Source organism: Ziziphus jujuba, chromosome 12 (assembly GCF_031755915.1).
Source record: "Ziziphus jujuba cultivar Dongzao chromosome 12, ASM3175591v1".
NCBI lineage: Eukaryota > Viridiplantae > Streptophyta > Magnoliopsida > Rosales > Rhamnaceae > Ziziphus > Ziziphus jujuba.
In genome coordinates, this window is record NC_083390.1 from 23,680,173 (window position 1) to 23,693,518 (window position 13,346).

Here is a 13,346-nt window from a genome sequence, read left to right on the forward strand (position 1 = left end):
AAGGGAGTGTATAAGGCTGATTTGGCGGTGTATCTAAATTCGAAGTAACTTTGACCTTTTTTTTTTCGAATTTTGAAGCCCAAGTGCATTCCTAAGGTGGCCCTGTGGTGGTAGCTTCTTCCTTGCTAGTCAATTATTTTCAATTATTTTTTTCTTTTGGCACCACGGAGATTTCCTCCCTCTGCCACAGCTGTTTAACTCAATGATTGAAAGTGAAAACCTTAGATTGAAATCTAAAACATAAGGTTAGCAGTGCCACAGGTGGTTTTTCACTCTAAAACATGACCTCTCTTGTCCTTTGCATTTGTAATTGAAATATGACAATTTGTGTTTGATTATTATTATTATTATTATTTTGCTTCAATTTCCAACCCATATTGATTCATGATGCCATATTAGCTAGCTCTTGAGATTGGAGAGATTTGAATATAAATAATTCAGAGAAAAACTTTTGCAGTTTATAAGTTGCTGAAATACTTTCTTGAAATGTAAAGCAATTAAACTATCTTCTGATACATGGAAAGCAACGACATCAAAATTAGTAAGGAAAGTAAAAGAATATTTGCTGTTTTTTGAAAATACATATTTTAAATTCCACTAGCTATTCAATGAGATTAGAGATTATCTATTACTGCAATATCAGCAACTAAGAACTACTGCGACTTGTGAAGCTTGGCTTTATTCAGATCAGTCAAGAGTCTTAGAACAGATTGAGAATTGTAACCCTGTCAATTGTCAAAGTAATGGGAAATAAGAACCAGGATTATCACATCACATATAATTGGAACAAGATCACCAAAAAGTGGTGCAGCCAAGAGAGAAATAGATCTTACAAATAACTGCAGAGAAATTACAATTTGGCAATGCAATGCTCTCAATGCTTTAAACATACTGTAAATTTCTGCATAAAAATAAAATTCACTGTCTTAGATTGAAACTGGCATAAATCACATACGTTTTTTTTTTTCGGTTATTAACGTATGCATGGTTTTTTTCATTACCTGAATGAATCAAGAAAGTCTATCATATGGGAACTTAAATATGGGAAGTCAAATTGGTTATGCAGGGGATTCTGACTGCAGTAAACCAGAGCCACATGTTAATAATAGGAGTAAAAAGTAGGGAGCTCAAAACATGGGATTTCTTGATAAGAATTGTTACCTCGAGACTGAAATTAATGGTCGTCAAGGAGAGGTGGAAAACCATAAAGCTTGCCGCTAATACAATCATAATGAAACATGGCATTCAACAATTGTAACTGCAATTGAGTAATACATGGAAATGAAATTTTATGACAAGTTAATTTAAGCGGTGAGGAGAAAAGAGTTTGTAACATACCAATGGCATTATAAGAAATTGACTCTTGGAATGCCCGATGAATTAAATGGGTATTGAATACTAAGTGCATCAAGTTTAACTACTCTTATTCCAGGAAATGTGAGCCATCTACAATGGCAGTGAGACCAAATTGGCACTTTCAAGAACAGCAGTTTAAAATACAAAATATTTAGAAACCGGAAATTTTAAATTGAAGACCTTTGAGATGGGTTCCAGAAAACCATAAATGAATCGAGAGCAAAACCATAACAAAACCCATAATTTTCAGGTGTATCTATATTCACAGGGTAAGTATAAAAAAAAAAAAAAACAAACAAACTTTTAAAGACAAAAGAGAAAAAAAATAATAAGAATAAAATGAATAGTGGAATGGATAAAGATGAACCCAAAAAAAAAAAAAAAAAAAAAGAATGAGTGATGATGATGTATTTTTTTTTTTTTTAACTTAAAAAAAAAGTTGATAAAAATAAGAACAAAGATTTAAGCCAAAAAAAAAAAAAAAGAAAAAAAGAAAAAGAAAAACTGAGACTCTAGGTAATGCAATATCAGCAACCAATAAACTGCTGCAATTTGTTTCTAGAAGCTTGGCTTTATTGAGGTCAGTCAGTGGGGAGAGGATTGCAACCTTGTCAAGAGTCAATTTAAGCAATGAGAAACAAGGAAACCTACTTAAAATTTATTCATTTACTTCAAAGATAAGAAGTGAAATTTCTGGAGTTGGGAACATAATGAGGAGGAGGAGGAACAACCAGAAAGAGGCACCAAAAAAGGACTATCACATCACATACTATATATATATATATATATATTGAAACAATAACAAACATCAAGTCAACTACTGGTTAAATGAATAATATGAGAAATAAAAAGTTGTACAGATAACAGAGAATCAGATCTTACAAATATCAAATTGCAATTTGGCAATACAATGCTGTCATATAAACCCTGTAAATTTCTGCAGAAAAAATTCACTGTCTTAGATTGAAACTGGTATAAATTACATATTTTTGTTGTTAATCTTTAATACATGGTTTTTATTACCTGAATGAGTTAAGAAAATCCATCTTTGGAAACTTAAGACATCTGAAGTAAAACCGGTTATGTAGGGGAAGCAGAATGCAGCAATAGACCAGAGCCAGAGGTTGAATAGCAGTAAAAAGTAGGGAGCTCAAACCCCTGCATTTCTTGGGTAAGAATTCAAATCCCAAAAGCACTTTGAAACAATGTAATAGCAGTATAGCAGAAAAAATTGTCTCCTGAAGGTGGAAAACCAAAAGGAAATCAACAGCATAATAAGAGATTCACTGTTGGACCACTGGGTGTGCCACAAGGAAGAAATGAACAGGAAATTAAATTGATATTAAATTTTAGATCAAGTATAACTACTTTAATTCTAGGACAAAGGAAGGGAAGAAAGCATAGTCAGTGGTTTTTATATTATGAAAAGAAATACCTCAAGGTCTATCCCATCTAATGATAGCCTTTAGCATGATAAAGCACACATACAATTAAGAATTGCAAGTTTTTCATAAATTAAGGGTTCATTTCAGAAGATGAAAACTCTAGACATAAAAGGACACTTTTTCCATCTAGTGGATATGGCACATCCATGCTCATAAATATATAAAATGGAACATAGGAAGAATAAAATGAAAAAACTCTCCTAGTAGCATATTTAAACCCTCTTTTTACAACTTTAAAGAGCAGAAAAACCATGATAACAACCATCTGAAAATATGTTATGAAAAGTCTACATTCTAAAGAGTTAACAGGATCATGCAGTTTGTAAGAAAATTCAAGCATGATGTTATCCTATTCCAATGATGTCAATCAAGAAAGTGCACCCAATGATAATCACATTGACTGGATAGTTTGGACTTTTCATAACCTCCTTTTGCTTCTTCTGCCCAATCCTGTTGTAATAGGAGGAGAACAACATAATTAATCTTTCTTTTCATCACCTCCTTTTTCTTTCTTTTGTTTTTTTGTTCTTTCCCCTATCCATAGTTCCACACTATTAGCTTTTGAGATTGGAGATATTTGAATACATATCTCTATATATAATTTAAAGGTAAACTTTTTGCTTATAAGGTGCTGAAATACATTCTTAAACGTAGAGCAATTACATAATCTTTTACTACATGGAAAGCATGAACATCAACATTAATAGGGGGAAATATATATATATATATATATTCTGTTTGTTGAAAATACACGTTTAAATTCCATAGCTATTGAATGAGATTAGAGACTCTAGTAGTACTACTGCAGTATCAGCAACCAAGAAAGTTGTGCAATATGTTAATTGGAGATCTCCTCCATTACTAAGTAGAAGCTTTGCTTTATTGAGATCAGTCAGAGGGGTCTGAGAATTGCAACCCTGTCAACAGTTCATTAAGGTAATGAGAATCAGGGAACAGGACTATCACATTGACATATATATCCATACTCTAACAAAGATCAAGGAAAAGCATATCTTACAAATAGCAGCACAGAAATTACAATTGGGCAAATGAAATGCTGCGATATGCTTTAAACACAATTAAACTTCTGCAGAAAAAACTCAGAGTCTTAGATTGAAACTGGCATAAATCACATTATTTTTTTATGGATGTGTAATACATGGTTTTTGTTAATAAGTTAAGAAAGTCCCATCTCCTGGGAACCTAAACATTGAAAGTAAAATCGGTTATGCAGGGGAAGCTGACTGCAATAAACAAGAGCCAGAGAGGTTTAGATTAAATGGCAGTAAATGGTAGGGAGCTCTAAAACCCTGCATTTCTTTGGTAAGAATTCAAAGGGAAAAAAGTACATTGTAGCAATGTTATAGTAGTATAAAATTGTTACCTGAAGACTGAAATGGTAAAAAAGATCTAGTAAGTTGACATCTGCCCTCAAGCTAAAGTAACAGCTTGGTATTATTGAAATCCCTAGGGGCTGAGAATTGTATCCCTGTGAAGATCAGTTCATTAAAGTAATGAGAGGCAATGAAAATTTAATAGTTTTTCTATATACTTCAAGATTAAAGATAAAGAATTAAGGAGTTAAAAGAGAAGAATATGAAAATATGTAAACTGACACAGTTAACAGATAAGCAGATCTTACAATAGCTCTAAAGAAATTACAATTTGGCCATACATCATGTAAATTCCTGCATAAAATAAGCCATTGTCTTAGATTGAAACTGGTACGAAACACATATTTTTCAAACAATGTGTAATACATGGTTTTTAATACCTGAATGAGTTAAGAAAGTCCATCTTTGGAAACTTTTACATCTGAAGTAAAACAGTTTCGCAGGGGATGCTGACAGCAAAAAGACTATTTAATAGTTGGATTAAAAGAAATGAAAGTTCAACAGTTTCATGGGTAAGAATTTGAATCTCGAAAGCACATTGAAACAATCAAAGAGATTTATGATAGCAGATAAAGTAGCTACCTGTAGACTAGACTGGAATGGTCAAGAAGATCTAAAAAAACAAAATCTTTGCTCCCAAAATTGTAACTACAATTAAGAGAAGTTGGAAATAAAATCTTAATTAAAACAGTGAGGAAAAGAGTTCATAAGTTGTAACATATCAAGACAACAAAAATAAATCAAATGCAGGGAGATAATAGTGGATATATTACTGCTGCGCTTGAGGCAGAGTGAAGAAATGGTCAGCAAGTTAAGATTACATCAAGTACAACTTCTTTTATTTGAAGAAAAGAGAAGAGAAGATTATTTAGTGGTTTTTAACAGTGGCAGTGGGAGTTCAAATATTTTGAACTGGAAAATAAAATTATATAATGTAGGATAAGCAGGGGAGAGATGTCGGATGATGATGATCACAATAGATTTAAACAATCTGAAGCAAAAATTTTGAAAAACTGAGTAATCTAATTGAGAATATATACTAACAAACACTTTTTGGATGAGTCAGACGGCATTTATCAAAAAAAATTTAATTTTACAGAGAATTTTAAGAACGAATGGTGATTATATTGAGTTCAACTGGGAAAAAGTAAAAAGAGCATATTAGAAGAGTATTAAAAAAAAAAAAAAAAATTACCTGAAAATTTTTAGAGAAGATGGAATATCTTGTGTAGAACACGTCATCATATGTCTACTAAATCTTCAAGTGTATATATTATGCGAGGGACATGAGCAATCTTGGGCCAATCTTCCCCTGTCTCTTTCTGGCACCGTGGAATTAGTAAATTACAGTCTCTGATATCCAACACAGAAAGAGATTGTGGCAGCCTTTCTTCTGGCAAGCACAGGAGCTTTTCGCACTGAGTAATCCTCAAATTTTGAAGGGAGGTAAGGTTTCGAAAGGCGTTGGCATTTAGCGATTTGAGGTTTGGAAGATTACTGAGCTTGATAGAAGTGAGAGAGGTGGGCAGCCCTTCATCTTCTTCTACCAGGCATTGCAGGTGATCGCATGAAGAAATGTACAATTCTCGAAGGGAGACGAGGTGTCCAAAACCCATCCCATCTAGGGATTTGAGGTTTGGCAGACAATGTAGCTTCAGAGAAGTAAGAGAAACGAGCCTCCGCAGATTGCCCCCCAAGACCTTTTCACACCAGCTGATATCAAGTGAGTTTAAATGGCATGGCCAACCCTCTTCCGACAATGACACCAATTCATTGCATCCATATATCCAAATACTTTCAATGTGGGAAGGCAATCTCCCTTGAGGAAACGACTTCATTGTGTGACAACGTCTTAATCCCAACTCGTCAAGCGATGGACATTCACACCTTGATAATGAACCCACCAGGTCGTCACTACTTCGAATAATTGAAAGTCTTGTCAAGGATGGAAGATAATCTGGTATGCAAGCACCATTTAGCTCTGGACAATTTGAAAACCAGAGATCCTTGAGATTTAAAAAAACTCCACCACAACTCTCTTTGCTACATCCCATCAATGACCACTCCTTCCATCGTGGCATATTCGAAAAACTTAAACTACATAACGACTTGAATGGTTTACTATCAACTGAAGAAAAACCATCATAAAAAAATTCATTGCCTATTCTCTCTACCATATCAAATCCTGTAATCGACAACCTTCCCAAGGAAGGTAACTGTCCCAGAGGTGGCAACCAACAACAATTTTTACAATTAGATAGCGTCACAGAAGTTATACAAGAGAATGAAGGATGTCCTATCCAACCTGGGAAGCTTCTACCTTTATAATTTCTGATTTCCAAATATTCTAGATTAGCCGTGTGAGGTTGAAGTCTCTCAAGTACCTTCCATGCTTCATGTGAATCTTGAGTACTATCACCCTTCCACTCCAAGATCAGTTCACGAATAAGCTTCTCATCCTTCAAATTGGCCTCCGAAACATCTTCAACATTTACTACATTCTCAAGATTTGTAATGCACAATTTACCACCCAGATTTTGAAACTTACCTAGCTCTTTAATATTGGATTCGATGTTTTTGCCTACAGCAAACAGTCCTAAACTTTCCAGACTTTTCAAGTTTGAGAGTTGTGGTGGCATCTCTCTTAAACTTGTCCCAACAATGTCGAGATGTTGCAAATTGCTTAGCATTGTGATATTGGATGGTAAAAGAGTAAGCTGTGTACAACCATTCAACTTTAAAGTACGCAAGTCGTGCAAATTACATACCGTGTCAGGTATCCTTTTAATTGCACTATAAGATAAGTCTAAGTACCTTAGATACTTCAAATTGTCAATTGTATCCGGCAACCGTGTAAGTTTAGGAGAAAAATACATTATTAGTGTCTGCAAATTGTACAATGAACAAATTATATCAGGTACTTTTTTAATTTCAGAACCAGATAAATCCAAATACCGTAAAAGCGTTAAACTACCAATTGAGTCAAACACCTTTGTGCTAAGAGGATTCCTATATGTCAATGTAATTTTAGGTATAGAAAGCACTCTTAGGTATTGCATTGATTGCAATTGTGGAAAAAGTTGGTCGTATTGTTTGTTGGATATAAGCCCACCATCCAATACTAGCAAAGTGCGCAAAACCTTATTTTCACAACCAGCTCTTAATTTCTTGATATCATAGTACTGATACATCAAAAGTGATAAATGACGAGTCTTTTTTGTCATAATGCCCCATGAGTGGTTGTAATCCAATGTCAAACAAGATTCTCCTGATACAAATTGAGCAAGATCATTCAGAAGATCATGCATGGTAAGTCCATCAAATGAGGAAACATGAAAGAATGACCTCGATACTAGATCTTTAACATATTCATTTCCAACTTCTTCTAGTGGCTTGTTTCTTTGGGGTTGCAAAAGATCTTCTGCCATCCATAGTCTAATTAATTTTCCCTTTTCAATTGTATAATCTTTAGGAAATATTGAGCAATAAGCAAAACATCGTTTTAAACGTGGAGGCAGATAGTAATAACTCAACCATAAAGCTGGAAGAATATTATTCTCTTGTTGAGGTAACTCCCATATATCACTCTCTACTATGTTTTCCCAAGCCTTGGGATCTAGTTCCGAATGCAAAAGACCACCTAATGACTTTACTGCTAAAGGTAGACCTTTGCATTTTTTTATGATTTTTCTACCAATTACTTCCAGAAGATCTGGATATGCTGTTGGCTCTAAACTACTGAAAGCATGTTTTGAAAATAACAGCCAAGAATCTTCATCCGATATCGTTTGCAGTTCATGCTTTGGGACATTACCAATCTTTGATGCAATGTTTTCATTGCGTGTTGTCATGATGATTTTACTTCCATTTGCAGCAGAATCAAATGGAATCTTTAATGCACACCAAGTTTGATAGTTCACATTCCATATATCATCAAGGACAAGGAGAATTTTTTTTCCATCGAAAAACTGCTCCAGTTTATGTTGAAGTTGAAATGTTTCTGTGATACTGCAGTCATCTGATCCAGTAACAGCCTGATAAATCATTTTTGTCAAGGTAAACACATCAGATTCATCAGAAACTGTGATCCATGCTTTGACATCAAAAGGTTTCTCCATGACTTTGTTGTCAATATCCTTGTAAACAAGCTGAGCAAGGGTGGTCTTACCAATCCCACCCATGCCAACGATGGGAATTACACAAATTTTATCACCACCTATTTGATGATCAGATAACAGCAACTTCATGATGGCTTCCTTATCAGCATCCCTCCCATAAATATCAGATTCTTTAACCAAAGTAGCTTCAGATATCCGTCGAAAAGGTCTGGTTTCGACACCTTCAATCAAACGAAGGCCATCCTTTTGTTCCAGAATAAATTGCAGGGTGCTAATGATATTCTCTATCCTTTCTTCTACTTTCTTAACATTGAATCTAGATGGTAGGAAGTTGCGTACCTTGAACAGAAATTTTCGTCTTCTAGATTGATTAGCTTCCAGCTTGGATCGCAAATCTGCATCATTTATCTCAGAAACCAAGTCCTCTGCATCGTAGATTGCGTCTTTGAGCTCCTGAAGCCACTCCCTCACATCTCCATCAGTGATTTGTTTCCTCTCAGCATCGTTCAGTACTTTGTTAGCTGTCAATAACATGGTCTTCAACTTCCTGAGCCCTTCTTCGATCTTCTTTCCACGGATCTTCTTTCCACGAATGAAATCAAGGACCTCCCGAGAATCCATTTTGGAAAACAGAAGCTCAAGTGAAGCAGAGAGGAAAGCTCCAGCAACCAGTTCGAGAGCCATAGTTAGTCTTTCAAAAAACAGAGTTGAAATTGAGAAAAAGAGAAGGCTCAGAAATACGGAACTGCGAACAGAGAGAGTAGCAAGTCTTTGCAGACTTCAAAAGCATAAAGATAAAAGCTAAGAAAGATAGAATAGAAAACAATATAATTGATGGTAGGACCCAACTTAATTAATTGGCCTTTACTTATTCTTGACCACTAACAATATGTCAAAAATTTGGTGGAAAATTCAATGCTGCATCGCCAAAATGAAAGACTATCTCAATAGGAACTAGCTAACAAAATGTCAGATAGTAAATGGCATTCGGTACACATTGTTGAATCTTCAAACTTGGAGAAATCGTTTTTCTCATTACTAGTTCATGTACTTCAATTGCTTAAGTGCAAATTAATTTGTATAAAATATCTTAATTGTCACATGGTTTGTATTTTATTTTATTGTTAGGTTTGCTTACATGGATATGGAGATTTTTTACTAACTCATTTTATTTTATTTTTTATTTTTTGCTAAAAAATGTTGGATAAATAAATAATTTGAAACAGGATAGGAAGATTTAAATTGGAAATAATGAAAAACTAATATATTGATGTAAGTGTTTGAGTATAAAGTGGTCTGGAAATCCGAGCTTTTGGTTTTAACCTTTCTCCTCTCTATATTTATGTCTACATTCCAAATCAATTTTACTTGTACAATATATCGGAGGACAACTCCCAAGTCGATTAGATCAATGTATATGAACAATTATTTTTTAATTAATTTCCATTGTGCTTAAATTTCCAATCCATATATATATTGAAATAGTTAATATGAAGGAGCTGCACAGTCTTCTACTAGATGGAATACAAGAACATTAATATTAAGATGGATAGAAAAAAAGATTTTAAATTTGTTGATTACATATATAAGTTCAATTAGCTATTTAATTAGATTAAAAACTCTATTAATGCAATTTTAGCACTCAAGAATGAGATTTGTAAACCTATCAAGAGTTTAGTCAAGTAAATAAGAAACAACGAAGATCCAAAAACAATAAAGTCCAAAAAATTCAAGCATAGAAGAAGATGGCATTTTCGGATTTAAATATGAAAGGGAGTGTATAAGGCTGGTTTACGGGTGTATCTAGAACTTTTCAGCGTTTCACTCCAAAGTGATAAGGCTGATTTTGTGGTGTATCTAAAACTTTTCAAACGTTCAATTCAAAGGGTTATTGAACGTTTGAAGCCCAACTGCATTTCTACGGTGGCCTATTGGGTAGCTTCTACGTGAGTCTCTGCATGCCGAACTTTCCACCCAATTGAGTTTGGGTCCTTCATTGAAGGATTGCATGATGCACCCAAAAAAAGAAAGATCATACCAAGAAAAAAATATTTTCTGTTTTTTGCTTTAAAAGGAAAGTATGCCTTTGATGCTTTTGTTTTCCATGTCCCATTGCCATATAGCTAAATGAAAAAGACCATTGGTGTTTGGGTTCAAGCAGGCCACTCAATTTATTTAAAAATAAAAAATAAAAAAAAAGAGTTCTTTGTTTTCCATAAAGACTTATAATACCAGTTTCTATTTTGGAATATTAATTTCAATAAAATATAGAAAGAAAAATAATAAAAATAAATAAAACTGCAAGAGAAACCGTAACCAATTTTGATAAGAAAAAGAGAACCTTTGCATTTTCTTCTCATTATAATAGTATTATTATATGTTTTTCCATAGTTCTCTTCTAATCAAAAATTAAAAACTAAAAATCCTTTAGTGTTAGTTTTTATTTTTTTTATTTTTTTATTTTATTTTATTTTAATGCATATCCAATAACTTCCTATTGGAAAGTTTCTATTCATTCACAGAAAGCAATTAACCAATAGATTTATTCAATTTAGCATTGATTAAAATTTACACTGATTCAATCAACACTTATTTAATTTACTTTTGATTCAGTCATCGACTCATATAATATTGATAAAATATTTTCAACCAAATCATACAACAGAATTATAATTAATTTTGCCATATTCTTGATTTTTATTATATTACTTATAACTCTATTACATAAACTGCAACACATCTTACTTAGTCAATTCATCAACTACTAACAGGTCTTACTGAGTAAAAGATTTAGTTGGTAAGGATTTGTTAGTTATTATCCAATCATCATCCATATATACATGCAGTGTATGCATCATTGAAGTTTTCCCCCCAAAAAACATTTTTTGAAAAATTATACAAATGCTTAGCTTAGCTTCCAAACTAGAATAGTTCTTGTTGTGGATTACTCAAAAATACTTCATTGTAATTTTAAAATTCAAAACTAATATTATTTATTTATTTGTTTATTATTATTATTATTTTTTGTTTTTTGAATCAGTAAATTCAAAAACGACTCATTCGCTACAAGTGCATTGAAAATAATCCCACAAGTCTATCCACGAAACCTGAATTCATTAAAAATAAAAAGAAATTACCTTAATGTGGGAAGGCAATCTCCCTTGAGGAAACGACTTCATTGTGTGACAACATCTTAAATACAACCTGTCAAGCAATGGACATTCACACCTTGATAATGAACCCACCAGGTCGTCACTACTTTGAATAATTGAAAGACGTGTCAAGGATGGAAGATAATCTGGTATGCAAGCACCATTTAGCTCTGGACAATCTGAAAACCAGAGACCCTCGAGATTTAAGAAAACTCCACCACAACTCTCTTTGCTACATCCCATCAATGACCACTCCTTCCTGAAAGAAAGCAGAAATGAATATTGTGAAGAAAAGCAATAACAGTGGAAAGCTATTTTCCATTCATGAGAAGGAGTCTTTAAATACACGTTACAGTACAAGATAATTTGTTAAAGATAAGCAACTAGTAACTAAATCTATATACACGTGTAATATTTAAAATACAAACAAGCAAGTAGATAGAGTTATGAAACAGAGGTTGGTTTATCTCTATTATGCCCCCTCAAGCTGGTGGTATTGGAAAGAACACTAAGCTTGGGTCTAAGAAATTGAAGTCGTTGCGTGGACAGCGGCTTTGTGAGGGCATCAGCTAGCTGTTCTTTGCTGGACACATGGCATACTCGCAATTCACCATTCGTAACTTTTTCACGAACAAAATGAAAATCTACCTTGACATGCTTCATCTTGGAATGAAGAACAGGATTGACACAAATATATGTAGCACCAACATTATCACAATAGATAACGGGAATACTTGGAAGAGAAACTTGAAGTTCATGTAGTAAGGAACGAAGCCAGCATAACTCAGACGTTGTTGCTGCTACAGAACGATACTCCGCTTCTGTTGAAGATCGAGACACGGTTCTTTGTTTCTTAGACATCCAAGAAATAGGATTAGAGCCAAGAAATAAAACAAAAGCAGATGTGGAGGTACTGTCATCTTTGTTACCCGCCCAATCAGCATCACTGTAGGCATGAAGAGAAAGAGAAGAACCACGCCGAAGAAAAAGACCATAACTGCTTGTACCTTTAAGGTAGCGAAGAACCCTTTTAACTGCTGCCCAATGAGTCTCAGTTGGCTTGTGCATAAATTGAGACAGCTTGTTGACAAAATAAGAAATATCGGGTCTAGTTAAAGAGAGATACTGCAAACGACCGACCACTTGACGATACATGGTAGCATTGGTCAAGTTTGTGCCATCTTGTAGCATAAGATTAGTGGAGGAGGCCATTGGAGTGGTGACAACCTTAGCTTCAGTCATACCTGTATACTCAAGTATATCTTCAATATATTTGGTTTGAGTGAGAAGGAGACCAGAATGAGTTGAATGAACTTCAACACCCAAAAAATAATTCAACGGGCCAAGGTCCTTAAGAGAGAATTTATTTGATAGAGCTTGAACGAAATCCGAGAGAGCAGGATCATTATTACCCGTTAAAATAATATCATCAACATATATCAATAAATAAATTATCGTACCCGAACTATTAAAGATGAACAATGAGGTGTCTGAAAGAGAGTTTACAAACCCCTAGGAGAGAAGAAACGATTTCAGCTCCATATACCATGCCCGAGGTGCCTGTTTTAAGCCATAAATTGCTTTCTTCAACTTGCAAACATGAGATGGCTTACTGTGATCAATGAAGCCTTGAGGTTGAGACATATAGACCTCTTCATTCAACTGACCGTGAAGAAAAGCATTGTTAATGTCCAACTGTCGAAGACACCAATTTCTAGACAAAGCAATGGACAATATCAGACGTATTGTTGCTGGCTTAATGACCGGGCTAAATGTTTCAGAGTAATCAATACCCGGTCTCTGATTGTACCCTTTCGCGACCAAACGAGCCTTGTATCGATTTATTGAACCATCAGGATTGCGTTTAATTCGAAACACCCA

The 13,346-nt window shown here is 34.1% G+C and overlaps 1 protein-coding gene and 1 long non-coding RNA gene across 2 annotated transcripts; both read right to left on the reverse strand.

Moving 5' to 3' along the window:
- Positions 1-436: 436 nt before the first annotated feature.
- Positions 437-2,232, reverse strand: LOC132800117 (uncharacterized). Its single transcript, XR_009635015.1, has 4 exons — positions 1,162-2,232; positions 1,002-1,076; positions 834-901; positions 437-725 (listed from the first exon to the last, which is right to left on the reverse strand). It is a non-coding gene; the product is annotated as an uncharacterized LOC132800117 (long non-coding RNA).
- Positions 2,233-3,375: 1,143 nt separating this feature from the next.
- On the reverse strand, positions 3,376-11,418 carry LOC107429629 (putative disease resistance RPP13-like protein 1). The gene is made up of 7 exons (XM_060813105.1): positions 5,391-11,418; positions 4,778-4,843; positions 4,576-4,644; positions 4,444-4,489; positions 4,186-4,290; positions 3,820-3,888; positions 3,376-3,718 (listed from the first exon to the last, which is right to left on the reverse strand). Exon 1 carries the CDS (start codon positions 8,995-8,997, stop codon positions 5,437-5,439), a length of 3,561 nt encoding a protein of 1,186 aa, XP_060669088.1. The 5' UTR covers positions 8,998-11,418; the 3' UTR covers positions 3,376-3,718; positions 3,820-3,888; positions 4,186-4,290; positions 4,444-4,489; positions 4,576-4,644; positions 4,778-4,843; positions 5,391-5,436.
- Between the last annotated feature and the right edge of the window lie 1,928 nt (positions 11,419-13,346).